The sequence below is a fragment of the Musca domestica genome, unplaced genomic scaffold, assembly GCF_030504385.1.
Source record: "Musca domestica strain aabys unplaced genomic scaffold, Musca_domestica.polishedcontigs.V.1.1 14, whole genome shotgun sequence".
Classification (NCBI taxonomy): Eukaryota; Metazoa; Arthropoda; class Insecta; order Diptera; family Muscidae; genus Musca; species Musca domestica.
In genome coordinates, this window is record NW_026712192.1 from 4135302 (window position 1) to 4152251 (window position 16950).

Genomic DNA, 16950 nt, shown 5'->3' on the forward strand with positions numbered 1-16950 from the left:
TAAACACGATCCTTTTGTTTGTTTACAAACTGCTGGACAACGAATGTTTTCTCATCGGAGAAAACCAAATTCGGCAGTTCACCACTTTCTGCCAAGCGAAGCAACTCTCTTCAGCTCTTTGGTGTCTATTTTCATTCAGTTGCGGTGTAAGTTCTTGCACTTTTCGGAATTTCAATCGCTTTACCTCGAGCTCATTTCGGCCACTACGACGGGGGTTTCGATCAAGTCGTTTTTTTTACTTTTCAAACCATTTCTGCTGTTTTCTTCCGACCAGATCATTGTCGTCGAGATACGCTACGTGCGATGGTACGAGACACAAAAGATTTATTCATATTTAAATGCTGAAAATGCTCCAACCATAGACACTTTTGGTTTTCCAGGCAAATATAAACAAATCATGCTATCACGCTTGAATTCCATCACGAATAACTTTTTTTCTGGAATATTCTCACCAAAATGTTTTTGTACGCTTGCAAACAATATAATGAGCTGTCAATGGAATAATTATAACAGCTGTCGGACGAGTGACTTAGAAATGACAGCAGTCTGAATTTGGTTGCAGTTATTTATATATGTGGACAATAACCGTAAAATTGGATGAAGTTGTGTATCGAATGTGAATAAAAATCTGAACCGATCTCTATAAAATTTGGCAGTGGTTTATTCGAGGAGTGTCTGATGTCCTGAATCAAATATCCTTGTTGTGGAGTGCATATTACACATGCGAGGAAATCGGATGAAACATATGATTATGAATTCCGTCGGTACTGTCAAAATTCAGTCCATTTGGGCATTTGGTGCACAATAAACCTGAAATCGGATAATGATATATATGGCAGCTATATCCAAATCTAAACCGATCTTGAGAAAAAATTTAAGCACCCAAATCGCACGAAACAAATATATGGAAGCTGTAGCTATATCTGAACTGATTTTCACCAAATTTGAAGTATTAGTTTTTAGGATAAATGCAGTCGAAATTGCCAAAATTCACAATAATCTTGATATGGGATAATGATATATGTGCCAGCTATATCCAAATCTGAACCGTTCTCGATGAAATTTGACAGAGCTATTTGTGAGCTGTATCTTATATCTGGTACCAAATATCATCCTAGAAAAGTGCATATTACAATTGTGAGGGACTTAATCTCCCAAATCGGATAAAAAATATATACGGAGCTTAAGCTATATCTGGACCGATGTTCTCCAAATTTGATGTATATGGTTCTAGACGGAATTCGGTCGGATGCGCCAAAATTCAGTTCATTTAGGCTGATACTGGTCATTTGGTGCACAATTAACTCGAAATCAGTTGAAGATGTATATATGGGAGCTATAAATATCCATTAAGCTCATAAGCTTAAGCATAAGCTGGTATCTCCTCCACGAAGGGTTAAAGTTTTGAATAAGTAAAACGATCGTAATGTCTGAAATAAGCATCTGGTTCTCCTCATATTTCTCACATCCCATTATTTCTACTAACACAATATCTGCTGCGAAGATGGAATGTATATGTCCACTCCTTCTGGTGCCACCCACATAAAGGGTAAACATTTTGTATACCAATATAGCTCATAAAACCCAAAATTAGCATCTGATTTCATTCAGACTTGGTACATCTTAATTATTCTATCAATATCAGATCTGGTATAAAGATCTTAGAGATTGGACAATTTCTTCTAGTACCTCCCACATAGGGTCGAAATTTTGAATACCAAACGAGAAACCAAAACGATCATAAAATCCGAAATAAACATCTGGTTCTCTTCAAGCTTCACACATGTCATTACTTTTACAAACACAAAATTTGCTGGCATATTTCGGTTCCCTCCTTCTGGCACTTCCCCCAGAATGGGTTCACAATTTTAAAGAACAAGTATCTAACTCTCTTCAAATTTCCAACATCCAAAGATTTTTGCTTACGCAAAATCGGTTGTGAAGATGATAGATATAAAGTAACCCTTTCTGGCACCTCACCCTGAAAGGGTCACGATTTCGAATACTTATATTTGTCATAACTTGCATAACAAGTCGCCGATTCTATACAACTTGCTATATCTAAATATTTATCTTAAATTGACTCTCGGAATTTCTGATTTCGTATAAATGTGGATATAAATGTTCGATTTCCTTTAAGTTCTGGACATAATAATATTTTTGTTTCATGCCTGTTTCCACCCTTTCCAAAAATTTTTACCTATCTCATATAAAATATAGGAAGTAGGCGATATGGTCCAAATCAGGCACGTTGTAATATTTATATCAGACTTAGGTCAGATATGAATTGGATAATATTTGCCAACTGCTTCTGAACCTCATTGACCATAATTGGTCGACAGTTTGAATAATCATAACTCAAGGCTGGGGGATTACATCTGTCGGCAAAAACCGACTGATACTTTTTAACTTGTTTTAATAATAATTCTAGCGAAAATTATTTATTTACTTACATTTCTCTTTTGTTATTTCAGGCTTTACCTCCATCCGGCATTGTTGTTTTCGGTTCGCAGCTGCACACTCATCTGCGTGGCGTACGAATTTTAACACGACATTTTCGTGGTTCCGAGGAATTGCGAGAACTAAATCGTGATGATTATTATTCACATCATTTTCAGGAAATGCGAAATTTGCATTACAAGCCACGAGTTTTACCGGTAAGTTTGTTCGTTTTTTGCACACCGCCCATGGCGGATGAACATTTGAATTGTACCATCCAGTTCAGTTCAACTTCGACCACAAACGAAAATAACTTTTTCTGTGAATGGTCGCTGTTGGTGGTGCGTCAGTTTTTTTTCTCCTTTTTTTTTTTTTTTGATGATAAAGTTTTGGAAAGAATCAGTCTGCTATGCAATTTTCCTTGAAATACTCACTTTGGCCACCTTCACTTGCATTGTGAGACCGAGGATCAACCATAAAATGATTGTGGTATTGTGGAGAAATGGAAAAAGGGAAACTGCCTGGAAACTGTAAAAATATTTCAATATTATAAAGTTTGCCCGGCAAAGTTAAGTTGTAGATACAGAAAAAAAAAATAGGAAGAAATAACAAATTCAATTTGATTTTTACTCAATTGCTTATTTAATAGCAAGGTTTGGAAGTTTTGGCCAATTTTAACAACTGAATAATGAAAATAATTTTGTACTGGCAAATTCAACTCTACTTGGTAAGGGTGAAATTTCTATAATATAAATATTTATTCTTGGTTAAAGTAGGTAAAAAAATTGTGTAAGGTGACTGGAATAGATTTGAGATTTAAAAGAAATAAAACTTCGAAACATACCAATTCGAAATATTCGTCAATAAAATCTTAAAAAAAAATTCGCATTAATGAACATTATTCCAGAAATGATTTTTATTGAAAGCGGAATTTGTCGATTCTCCCTATAACGGGAAAACAGATTTCATCACCTCAGATACTGAAGAACCTTTAAAAAATATTCCATAGAGTTCAAGATTTTGCTATAGCTTTTTTAAACTGTCCCTTCTGATTTTAAAGTATTTAATTTAATTAAATTAAATACACATCGAAAATAGTTACATTACATATAATAAATTTATACAGTGGAGCAAAATCGTACTTTCCTGTCAAATAAATTTCTAAAAATGGGTACATCAGTATATGTAGCTTTGTATTTTTCTTCCTTTATAAAAATAGGTATATTTCATGCCTTTCACAGCGATCTTCTTACCGAAATGCAGAATTCTAGCTCTTTTCCTGCTCTATGTACCAAATTTTTGTACTATTTATTACTTTTCATACATAGTACGTATATGCAAACCGATCTGCTAATGACAAGTTGAAAAGCGAATAAAAGGAGGTGCCGATATGCGTGGTTACATGAAGACGTAAACCTGCATTGAAATTTTTCCGTCATAGTTTGTAGTACCCATTACTAGCTTCAATTACGAAATTTTAAACAATTCCGGTAAATAATGTCCCAACAATAATGAAAATACAGCATGTCGGGACGTATCGGAAGGAGTGGTCCTACATACTGATTTTTATACCCTACACAACAAGGTGGTCAGGGTATTATGTCTTTGTGCATTTGTTTGTAACAGGCAGAAGGAAACGAGATAGACCCATAGTTCCTTTTGATGATCTGCATAGAATCACATTCTGAGTCGATTTATGCATGTCTGTCCGTCCGTCTGTCCATGTATTTTTGTAAACAAAGTACAGGTCGCATTTATTGCCCGATCCAGATGAAATTTTGCAAAGATCTTTTGTTTGGCCCAAGGACGAACCCTATTGAAATTGGAGATAATCGGTCAACATTTAGATATAGCTCCCATATATATCTTCGTCCGATTTGCCTTTTATTGTGCACCAAACGTGTAATATCAGCCCGAATTGTGTGGAATTTTGCATATACACCCAAATTAGGCCTGAAAATATGTGTGCCAAATTTGATCGAAATCGGTTTAGATATAGCTATAGCTCCCATATATATTGTTCATCCGATTTGTTATTTTTGTCCACCGCAGCCGTAATATGCACTCTGTAACAACAATATTTGGGGAAATATATCAAATGCATCTCAGAAATACCTTTGCTAAATTTTATCGAGATCGGTTCAGATTTAGATATAGCTCCCATATATAACTTCGTCCGATTTACCTTATATTGTGTACCAAACGTCTAATATTTGTCCAAATGGGATGGAATTTGGCACTTACGACCGAATTGAGTCTAGAAGCTAGTATTTTTGAAATTTGGTGAAGATCGGTTCAGATATAGCTATAGCTTCCATATATATTATTCATCCGATTTGTTATATTTGTTACCCACAACCGTAATATGTACTCCGTAACAACGATATTCAGGGAAATATATCAAATACTGCTCAGAAATATCTTTGCCAAATTTTATCGAGATCGGTTCAGATTTGGATATAGCTCCCATATATATCTTTATCCGATTTCAAATTAATTTTGCACCACATGGGCAATACAATTCCGAATTTAAAAGATACAAATGCTTCGGCATATTTAGTCCTTTGAACTTTAAATTATAATTATAATCATTGCGTGTATGATTGAATTCTCTCGTAAAAACAAAGTGGTGTAGGGTATCATAAAGTCGGCCCCGCCTGACTTGAAGACTTTCTTTACTGGTTTTGTCATATGCTTTAGCACCCACTACGAACTTTAAGTACGAATTTTGAAATAATTCCGGTATAAAATGTCGTGAAAATCATCAAAATACGGAATATCTGGGGTACAAATTTTGAAATACTTCCGGTACAACATGTCGCGAAAATCATCAAAATACCGAATATCGGGGGTACCGTTGTATGGGGGCTATATGATGTCGTAAACCTATATATACAATACCCTTCAAGGAGGTAAAGTACTCAAAAGGAACTCCTTGTGTGGACAATGGACAATTCCACTGAAAAATCTGGCAAAAGTCATCAAATACGGAATATCGGGAGGTACCGTTATATGGGGGACATACGATATCGTGTAACTATATAGGCAATTCTGTTCCAGGGGTTAAAGCACGCAGAAGGAACTCCTTGTGTAGACTTTCAGATAATTCCATTTAAGATGTTGGCTAAAATCTTTAAATTGCCGAGTTTTTCTTTTTTTGGGTGAGGGGCACAGTTTTATGGGGTCTATACGACATCGCGAGCGACATAGTCCATCTTCGAACTTGACCTGCCTGCAGACAAAAGACTGATCTGTGGAAAATTTTAGCTTCCTATCTTAATTTGTTTTGTCTCTAACATGACTACAGCAGACGGACGGTCATGGCCATATCGTCTCGGAATTTTACGCTGATCAAGAATAATACACTTTGTTGGGTCTAAAATTATTATTTCGGGTAGTTAGAAACGGAATGACGAACTAACAACAGTGATCCTGATACAAACATTTATATTTCCAGTTCAGTTCTTCCACTCCTTACAGAATTTAGTACTTTTTGTACACTATATAGAACGCATTTTCAAAAACTGTCCTTTGTCTTACCCACAGTTACCTCCATACCAGAATTTATAAGTTCGGCTCTACCCCTACACGTATATCGAATTTACTATCATTTGATACTTTTCTTGTCCGTCCGTCAGACCATGATAATTCATAATCACGTTACAGCTTACAATTGTGGTCCGATCCTCATAAAATTTAGCTTGGAATTTGAATAAGTGTCCGAAAAGTAACCTATTTTTGCGGAAACCCACTTTTTAGTACAGTTCGCACACTAAGTACACGTTTCCAAAACTACCTTCATATACCAAACTTATTTTCCAATTTTGAATTTATCTTGCCAATTTTCAAGTGTTTAGATCTATACGTTCACATAATACCAAATGGTACCACATTGAAAGTATAGTACCATATTAGAACTTTTCGTTACATCAAATTTCGAATTTTCAAAAATCCTTTGATACAGCTATCCTGCATTCTATCCGTGACTCTTATTCCAAATTTCAAAAGTTCATTCCGTTTGTCCAATAAAAAGTATTAAACTGTTAGTACCTTTCGTATCCTTTTAGTAGGAATTTCCAAAAACAGAGCCATATCGCACGCCTAGGCACTAAGACTGGTCATATCTACATGAGGAGGCGAAAGTCCTTCCCTTACGTCAGCATAATCATATGCTTTCGTTGCAGTACCTGCTTGGGTGCTACCGTGAGAGTCATCCCAACCATCATGTGGTGGATAACTCTCCCCCACCCAGGCGTGTCAGGAAGGACATACATGATCTAGAGAGGGAGGTCCAGCGCTACAAGAGAGAGCCTCTAGATCAAGAAGCCTATCAGGCAGGTCTGAGTGGCATTCACACCGATGCAGTCGCGGATGCTATTAGCAGTTATAAAGTGAATGCCGTCCTCGGAGTCCACCCCCCATCCATTGCAGCCGAAGAACGTCAGCTGCCTAGACAAACCAGGGTAGTTTTGGCGCAATTACGTTCAGGATGGTGTAGTCGCCTCAATTCGTATTGGGCACGAGTTGATGAAGATGTGCGTGACGCCTGCCCGGCGTGCGATACAGGCCCGCACAATACACTACACCTTTTTAATTGCTCAGCCAAACCTACCCAACTCACTCCAGAGGATCTCTGGCTACAACCCGTTAAAGTAGCCGAATTTCTAAACCTGGAGCTGGAACCAGATTAGCAGAACACAAACACACACATGTACTACTGCTACAACAATAACAACAACAAGACTGGTCATCGAGCAAAATTTCAAGATTTTAGCACCTGTCGTTTCATGTGGGCGTTGATCCTCGGTCAGTCAGTCAATGTCGATTTAGCTATGTCCGTCCGACTCTCTCTCTCTTTCTCTGTCTAAATCACTCTAGCTTCCGAACGAAGTGAAATAAGTTAATAACATTTTACTGTGTGTTAGGTCTGCAGGACTTCTGGTATTGAAAATGGGCTACATAGGTCCACGTGTTGGTATAGTCCCCATATAACTGTACCTCCAAATATTCGGTATTTTGATGCTTTGTTCTCACACTTTTCACCAGAAATGTGTCAAATTTGGAATTTGAAGTTCATTACGTGTACTACATCCCATGACATAAGGTTGCTTATAAACGTAGACGTCTTCGTAAAATCTTATAACCGTACCTCCCAAAATTCGGTGTTTTAATAATTTTAACGACATTATTCAACGGAATTGTTTCGAAATTTGGTATTTGAAGTTCCAGGACTTCGTATAGCCCCCATATAGTGATACCTCTCCGCATTCTGTATTTTGATGACTGTCGCTAAAGTCATCGGAATTGTTTCAAGTTACGTATTTGAAAATCGCAATGGCCTATGACAAAAAATGCGTATACGGGTCCAGGCCTTCGTATAACCCCCATATAGCGATACATCCCTATGTTCGGTATTTTTATACCCTCCACCATACATAATATAGAGGGTATATTAAGTTCGTCATTCCGTTTGTAACTCATCGAAATAATAATTTTAGACCCAACAAAATATATATATTCTTGATCAGCGTAAAATTCTACGACGATTTAGCCCTGTCCCTCCGTCCGTCTGTTGTAATCACGCTACAGTCAAAACGAATTAACATAGAAACCTAAAATTTTGCACAGACCTATCTCTTGTCTGCAGGCAGGTCATGTTCGAAGACATGTCGTTCCACGATATCGTATAGCCCCCATATAACGGTACTCCCGATATTCGCTATTTTAATGATTTTAGCCACATTTTTTAACGGAATTGTCTGATATTCTACAAAGGAGTTCCATGTGAGTACTTTACCCCAGACATAGATTTGTCTATATAGGTCCACAATATCGTATATCCCCCAATATATCGGCACCTTCCGATATTTGGTATTTTTAAAATTTTTTATTGAATTTTTTTTTTTTTTTTGAAAATTTTCATAATTCCTTCCAAATGGTGGAGGGTATTCGAAGTTCGGCCGGGCGAACTTACTGCTTTTTTACTTATTATGATTTTAACAGTATTTTTAACGTTTTTTTTTCTTCAAAATTTTTAAATTTCTCCCAAACGGTGGGGGCTATTTAAAGTTCGGCCCGGCCGAATTTACTACTTTTTTACATGTTTTATACAACATTTATCTCCATTACTTTTTTTAGGCACTTACTCCTAACTCTCTCTATGAGCTCATATTAAATTCTTACAAGGATAACATACATTATTTTCTTGTCTCCTTTTTTGGTATTGATATTTCCTCTGTCAAATTTCCATTGACATTTATCTGTACGACTCGGATGCCAATACTGACTCCCAATGCAATACAATTTTGTGTCATCTATACTAATATACGTTTTGGAAACAGTGTTTTAAATTGGTTAATTTTTATTATTATTTTGAGTTTTGAAATTTGACGAAGAAAATAAAATATTTAGCCGATTAAACGTGGCGGCTTTTTTTCTTAGTTCCTGTTCAAATTTATTTGTGATTCCAAACAAATCCCTAACCTGTCACGTTTCCTTTGCCATTTTATCACAATTCTTGTCATGTATCTCCATGACATTGATTGACAATATTTTCTTGTTTCTCAATATGAGTTTTCAATTTGAATTGATGTTGTTGTCCATATTGTATTTTGTTGTGTTTCTTACATGACAACGTTGTTTCTCTTTTATGGCAGCTACATTGATTTGTGTCAAGGTTAGAGAAACTCACATCAAAGCTAAGGGCACCAATGAGATGGGGGTGGGCCTTAATCTTTGGCAACAGTTTTTTTTTTTGGCATTTTTCTTTTTTTCAATATGTATTCTTAAATTATCATTCATTTAAATGTCAGAAAAAAAACGAAGCTATAAATATTCAAATTTGTTATGTTCTCCCCCTTTTATCCTTCTTGTTTTTTTTTTTCTTCTTTTGCAGGGCGATGCCTTGGTTACCACCTGCTATTACAATACCGTTGGCTATGAAAAGGCTACACTTGGCGGTTTCTCCATTAGCGATGAAATGTGCGTTAATTACATCCACTACTATCCCGCCACCAAGCTGGAGGTCTGCAAGAGCTCCGTATCAGAGGATGCCTTAGAGAATTATTTCATCTATATGAAAAAGTAAGTATGGCAACGAGAAAAGTTTTAGAATTTAAAGTGTGTGTGGTTGTGTGGGAGCGCGGTTGCCCTGAAGAATGCCATAATGAGATTAATGACAAACTGCTGAGGTTCGGAAACTGAGGTTTCCAACCAAAAAACTGAAGAAGAAAAAGAAGTTTGCTTTAATTATGTTTATGTATGACATGAATATTCATTACTTAATGACGAAAATTGTTATCGAAAATGTGACTAAACATTATTTTAGGTATTAAAGTTTTGCGGTGTTTTGGGCTCTTTTGCAAGGGTATCGCCAAAAAGGAGTATTGTATATGGCTCCTTATTACATGATTTTAATGGCTTAATTAAGAACATGATATAATAAACAAACTGTAAAGTGGGATCTTCCAAATAAGAATGAATTTGGGATGACAGCAAAGCACAATTCCAAGCGGATTATGAAGATTTAATGCAAACAAAATTACACTGTGCTACAAATTTGAATTTTTTTCAATAATTACTAGGAAAATCCAGCAAATTATGAAATGCAGAAAATTGAAGACATGTGGAAGGATGTCGTCAAAGCCAAAAATATTCTCCATCAAAATTTTACTATAAGAGTCTAAATTTTTCCTATACATATGTCAAAAACACATTTTAAGGTTAAAGCCGTACTTTATATGAGTTTATGCAAAAATCTCTAACAAAGCATTATTTTGGAAGGATAACGTCAAAGACAATAATATTCTCTATCAAATTTGCCTATAAGTCACCACAGAAAAGTCACCATCTCTATCTCAAATCAAAAAAAAAAAAAAAAAAAATGCACAATATTCCCAAAAAAAAAAAAACGAAAATATTTCCAAATTTTTATACCCTCAGCCATATGGCTAAAGAGGGTATATATCATTTGCCTCATCTTAATAACTTAACTTGGTACATCGTAATATTATTATCAAACTTAGATCATATTCGGAGATGGGCAAAAAAGTCAAAATTTTCAAAAAAAAAAAAATGCTGGATAAAAAGAGAAATGAAAATCCGATTTTGCTCCAGCTTTGCAAATCCTAATATTTGAGTCAGTGCTAAGTCAGGTGCGAAAATATCAATATCGGTCCACTCCACAAATGGTTAACATTTTGAATAATTGTAACTCTTATAAAATGTTATGTAAGAGTCCGATTGTTTTCAATTACACACATCACAATATTTTTATTAATCCAGGGTCTGGTGTTAAGATGGAATATATCGCTCCACTCCTTCTGGTACATCCCCCATAAAGGCTGAAAATGTTAAGTACCCAGAAGCTCATAAAACATGAAATTAACATCCGATTCCATTCAGACTTGGTACATCTTAATATTTCCATAAACAAAAATTCTGCTATAAATATTGTAGAGATCGGACCATTACTTCTGGTACCTCCCCCATAAAGGTCCAAATTTCGAATAACCAAAACGATCATAAAATCCGGAATAAGCATCCGGTTCTTTTTATATTTTACATTTTTATACCCTACAACACTATGTGTTCGGGGTATTATAAGTTTGATTGGACCAAAAATTATGTAACACCTCAAAATATTCGTTTCCCACATAGGAAAGTATATATGAATCTTCCTAGCTCGCCAAGCTGAGTCGATCTAGCTATGTATGTCCGTCCGTGCGTCCATCCATCTGTCCATGGTACTTTGTAATCAAGCTACAGGTCGCAATTATGAACCGATCCTCACGAAATTGAAAATGGAGATGGGATTAGGTTCAAAATAGAACCCTGTTGCTTTTGGAGATTATCGCATAATATTTAGGGGTTGAAATGAACCAAATACTGAAAAATTTCCTCATTTTGCAGTTGCTCTACAGGTCACAATTATAGACCAATCAAAGCATGGGGCTAGAGCTTAGTGCTGGGCCTTCCAATTTTAATGGTCATCGGGTAATATTTAGTGGGTTAAATAGACCATAACATTTGTGTTAAATAAAAGGTAAATTTTCCATTAAACCGCGAATATTTTTAATTCCGCCGAAATCTCAAGTAGATGAATAGGTCAATTCTGACCGTTACGTAGATGCCGATAGTAAATATATCGGTTATATATAGCGAAATATTTACCATGTATATATACAAAGGAAGGGGATGTTTGCTATGGAATGGCTGGACCGATTTTAACAAATTTTGTCAATTCAGAATGCCCTCTTGCCATAAAAGGATAAAATCTAAAAAAATCGCATAAAAAGATGCCAAGTAGGATGCTAATATAGATTTTGTAGTATTTTGTGACATTTTTTTATTTTTTCATATTTTTTATCGCATGCGATTTTTTCAATCTGACTTAAAATATTGAAGTGTATATCTTGTAATATTTTTTCACCTTACAACACAGGTTGGGGCTATTATATACAGATTGCAATTATCGTCCGATCCTCACGAAAATTTTCATAAGAGTAAGGTAAGGCTCAGTAGGGCTAGACATATTGTTTTCAAATATATCCGCAATATATTTAGGGGTTGAAATGGACCAACAACTAAAAATTTTCCTGATTTTGCAGCCGTTATAAATGTCACAAATGGAAACCAAAGGACACGGAATCTCGCATGAAGTTAGAGTTTAGGACAACGGGTAGAATGGAATACTACTTTTGTGTAAATAAATACCAGCATTACTTACAGGCTTTTTTACGTGACATAATTTCAAAAGCGAAATCTTCTGTAATTTGGATTTGGGCATAGAGAGGCTTCTAACATATTGTAGTGTTGTAGGGTATCACATAGTCGGCCCCGCACGGCTATAGCCTTTGCTTGCTTGTTTGAAATTCAAATAAAAAATTCCCTTTAAACGGGATAGTAGCAAATCAAAAGATTCTACAAAATAATGTGTCATTAAATTCTACTAAAGGTCCTGGAAGACGTCAAGAGTCTAAATCTGAACTAAATGTATGTCAAAAACACATTTAAAATCCGTACTTTATGTGAGTTTATGCAAAAATCTCCTACAAAACATTTTTTTTAGAAGGATGATGTAAAAGAAAAAAATATTCTCCACAAACTTGACTATAAGGCACCACAAATCTCCTTCTCTTCTTCAAATCAAAAAAAAAAAATAAAAATAAAAAAATTGCATCAATATTCCCAAAAACCCCCAAAATATTTTCTAATTTTTATACCCTCAGCCATATGGCTAAAGGGGTTATATATCATTTGATACTGCAAAAACGTGCCTCATCTTAATAACGTTTTAAGGCCCTTTGGACCAAATCCGTTTCAGGACATTTGGAGTGGATCTTGCGATGTCCTTCGTCAGTCTGTCTGCCAAGTGCGCACGATAACTCTCGAAGGGTCTATCAGATTAGGTCCAAACTTGGCACATCGTAATCGTATTATCAAACTTAGATCGTATTCGGAGTTGGGCAATATCGGTCTACTCCTTCTGGTATCTCTCCAAAAAAAGGTCAAAATTAATAAAAAAAAAGCAAAACAAAACAAACAAAAAAAAAAAATACTGCACAGAAAGAGAAATGAAAATCCGGTTTTGCTCAAACTTTGCAAATCCTAATATTTGCATCAGTGCTAGGTCAAGTGCGAAAATGGACAATATCAGTCCACTCCATGAAGTACCTCCCCCACAAATGGTTAAAATTTTGAATAATTATAACTCTTAAAAAATGTGATGTAAGAGTCCCATTGTCCTCAAATTGCACACATCACAAAACTTTTTATTAATACAAGCTCTGGTGTTACGATGGAATATGTCGGTCCACACCTGCTGGTACATCCCCCACAAAGGGCCAAATTTTCATAAAACGTGAAATTAACATCAGATTCCATTCAGACTTGGCACATCTCAATATTTACATGAACAAAAAATCTGCAATAAATATGGTAGAGATGGGACAATTCCTTCTGGTACCTCCCCCACAAAGCGCCAAAATTTTGAACAATCAAAACGATTATAAAAACCGAAAAAAGCATCGTGTTCTCTTTAAATAACACATATTACAATATTTTTATTAAACTTAGGTCTGGGGTGAAGATGGGATATATCGGTCTACTCCTTCTGGTGCTTCCCCCACAAGGGGTCAACATTTTGAGTGCCCATGAAACTCTTAAAACGCGAAATTAACATCCGACCTCATTCAGACTTGGTACATCTCAATATTTCCATCAAAACAATATATGTTATAAAGATGGTAGAAATCAAACTATTCCTTCTGGTACCTCCCCCACATAGGGTTCAAGATTTTGAAAAACAAAATGCTTAAAGAAAGCGAAATAAGCATCCAACTCTCTTCAAATTTTACACATCCAAATATGTTTGCTAACGCAAGATTTGATGTGAAGATGATATATATCTGCCAATCCCTTCTGGTACCTCACCCACAAAGGTTCACAATTTCCAATACTTATATCTGTCATAACTTGCGAAACAATTCGGCGATTCTTTATGATTTATTTTGTAAATAGTTGATTTTGTAAATAGTTTTTCTAGCTTAAAAACTCAAAATGCCAAAATTTGCCGAAGTTAAATTAAAAACATCGTCTAAATGTAAAAAATAATTCAATTCGGTGTTATTCTTATATAATTTTCATAAAAACTTTTGTACCTAGGTATTTGGTTTATTCAGAGATAGTAAAATTTTATTTAAAATATTTTTTCCTTTGACAACTTCCCCCCAAAACTACATTTTATGTTACTTTTTGTAGTGAACTCGAAATAAGGCCGAGGAAAAATTAATGAAAAAATTAGGAAATATTTTCGGTTTTTTTCTTTTTTTGGAAATATTGCAATTATATTTTGCTATGCTGTAGAGATAGGGATTTTCTTTCTTCGGAGGAAAGTGAAATTTAATGAAGAATATTCGGATATTGAAATTTAATGAAGAATATTGTTGTCTTTGACATCATCGTTCTTAAATGATGTTTTGTTTGAGATTATGGCATAAACTCATATAAAGTACGGTTTTAACCCTAAAATATTTTTTAATATTTATAAATGCCTGACGTTTTTACTTTAGACGTCTCCTAGGACCTTCAGTAAAATTTTAGCACAAATAGTTTTGTAGATTGTTTTAGCCTTCTACGATTATGTTTAAAAGGCGATTTTACCCATATTTTCAAAAAAATTAAGAACAAGTTAAAAAGCAGTAAGTAACGAATTTGGAATTTTTCAAAAAATAAAATCCTTAAAAAATTCTGTAAAAATTTAAAAAATACCGAATATACCCGTTATATTGGGGTCTATACGAAGTGGGCCTACATAGGCATTGTTTGTCATAAGCCATGTCATAAGCCACATATTCAAATTCGAAACTTGAAATAAATGGTGAATAATGTAGCTAAAATCATGTAAATATCGTATATAGGAAGGTATCGTTATATCGGAGCTGTTCGAAATTTTAGCCTTCTATCTCAATTCGAAAGATAGCATGATTACAACGGACAGACAGACAGACGGACATGGCTAAATCGTCTTAAAATTTTACGCTGATCAAGAATATATATACTTTGTTGGATCTGACATGAGTGTTTCGAGGAGTATGTATGGTGGAGGGTATAAAAAGACCTCTTTAATGTCTTGATTGATGGTTAAATATTTCGACTACCTAAATTCTTTTCTCAGTATTACCGCAGACACTTTTTATATCTTAAATCAAGGGATTTCAAGGAATCTTAATTCGAAAATTTAAAATTGTGGAGGAACAACTTGCCTTCGCTCCCGATACACGAGTCTCCTAGTTTATACAATATTTCCATAATCTGCTGGATTTTTCCGGAATTATTTTTTGTGTTGCACAGTGTTGCTAAAGTATTTGAAGAATTTTAAACTCGTTTAAAGAGACTCCTATTGTGGCTGTCCTCCATTTTTGAATGATATGGGTACATATCTTGAGAGATTCGCTAATTCTCGTCTAAAAAGGTGTTAGATCTTCAAAAACTGGAACGCAAACTATGGCATGTTAAAATACCCACCCGACTATTATAGCCTGGATATTTTTCATATTACTTCACGTTTTAACCCGACCAGCGGTGTGGTTTAAAAATTAATTTATATCCCACCACAAGTTAAATTTCTTAAAAGTTCTTCAACCCTTCGCGCTCTCATACAAATTTATGGCAGAAATGAATTGTGTGTCCTTGAGGCCCCGGAAGACAAGTCGAGCAGAACAATTTAATAATGCAATCATACAATGATGAAAATTGTCCTTTGGCAGCAATTTCAAATAATTTGTTCTTGTTCTTGCTGGCAATTGAATAATGGCTTCCAGGACGGCATATACTAGACACCCACCCACACACATACACACACGCCGGCAATGTCATTTTCCACCACAATTGCCACACTTTGTGCCCCCTCTCCCCACCCCCCACAACTGTTATACAACTGACTTAATCTCATGTTTTTGTTTTGTCTTCTATTTGTATTTCCTTCAACTGTTTTCTTTTTTTTTCTCTCCCTCTCTCTTCTCTTTTTTCTTCCATTTACCATCATACCTAACAGGAAGGAACATCAGCGCCACATACATTTGAATGGAGCACGTTCGAAGAATTATCGCAGCATCAAGTGGACACAACCACGGGTCGATCAATTGTATACAATGTACATAGAGGAGCCACTTAGTATGCAGTGCAACAAATCTGATGGCTTCCGTTTTGAGGGCTACGAATGGGAGGGTGCACCCATAACAACGGTCCAAATCAAAATCCCAATGCAAAGAAAAGTGTGCCCTCACTACAATCCGTTGTGGTTGAAACCACTGGATAGGGGCGAATGTGATTTGCTGGGCGAGTGTATATACTAAGGCGTGGTGCGAATGCTGTTGCGGATGGATTGAGGTGGCAGAAGTCGAGACCAAAGGATACAGAGTTCGAAGTATGAATGTAAGCGAAGAGTATTGGCAAGCTGACACAATGTGTATTTTTTTTTTGTTGCATCCAGGAAGACTTAGAACAACGTATATGCACTGCAATTGAGAAATGCAGAAATGAAACAGAAACCAAAAAGTTATTGAATTTTATTTTGGGTATTATGTTTATTTATTTTTTTCATATTACTCTCAAAGAGCAAACACGTTTTTGTATAACAAATTCTTTTCGATTTCATCGAGATTATGTTGACGCTAAGGGTTCACTGGCTTGCAAAATGATAGTAGAATATTATTTTCCATAGAACCTTCATATATATTTCAAGGAACTTTATTTGTTTTCAATGTCGTCATTTTTTTTAAGAAAAAAATTAAGAGAAACAACAATTTGTAGAAACATTGACTGGTTTTCCGCACATAGAAGACCTCTAAGAAGACATCTGTGTATGGAAGGCCCTTTCAATATCTTGTATATACAGTAGACTTTTTAATGGTCTCCTATTAGAAAAAAACATTTTATAGGTCTAGAAGACTTCTCAAAGGTCCTCTATGTATATCTAAAATCTTTACAATCGTTTGTGTTAAAAATACC

General features: G+C 35.3%; 1 protein-coding gene across 1 annotated transcript in view; it reads left to right on the top strand.

Moving 5' to 3' along the window:
- Positions 1–16702, top strand: part of LOC101897009 (tyramine beta-hydroxylase) — a 106785-nt gene extending 90083 nt beyond the window's left edge. The window contains exons 7-9 of the mRNA XM_059119132.1: positions 2475–2657; positions 9335–9522; positions 15995–16702. Coding sequence (XP_058975115.1) covers positions 2475–2657; positions 9335–9522; positions 15995–16295 — 672 coding nt within the window. The 3' untranslated portion in view covers positions 16296–16702. The remainder of the gene's footprint in view (positions 1–2474; positions 2658–9334; positions 9523–15994) is intronic.
- Positions 16703–16950: the final 248 nt, after the last annotated feature.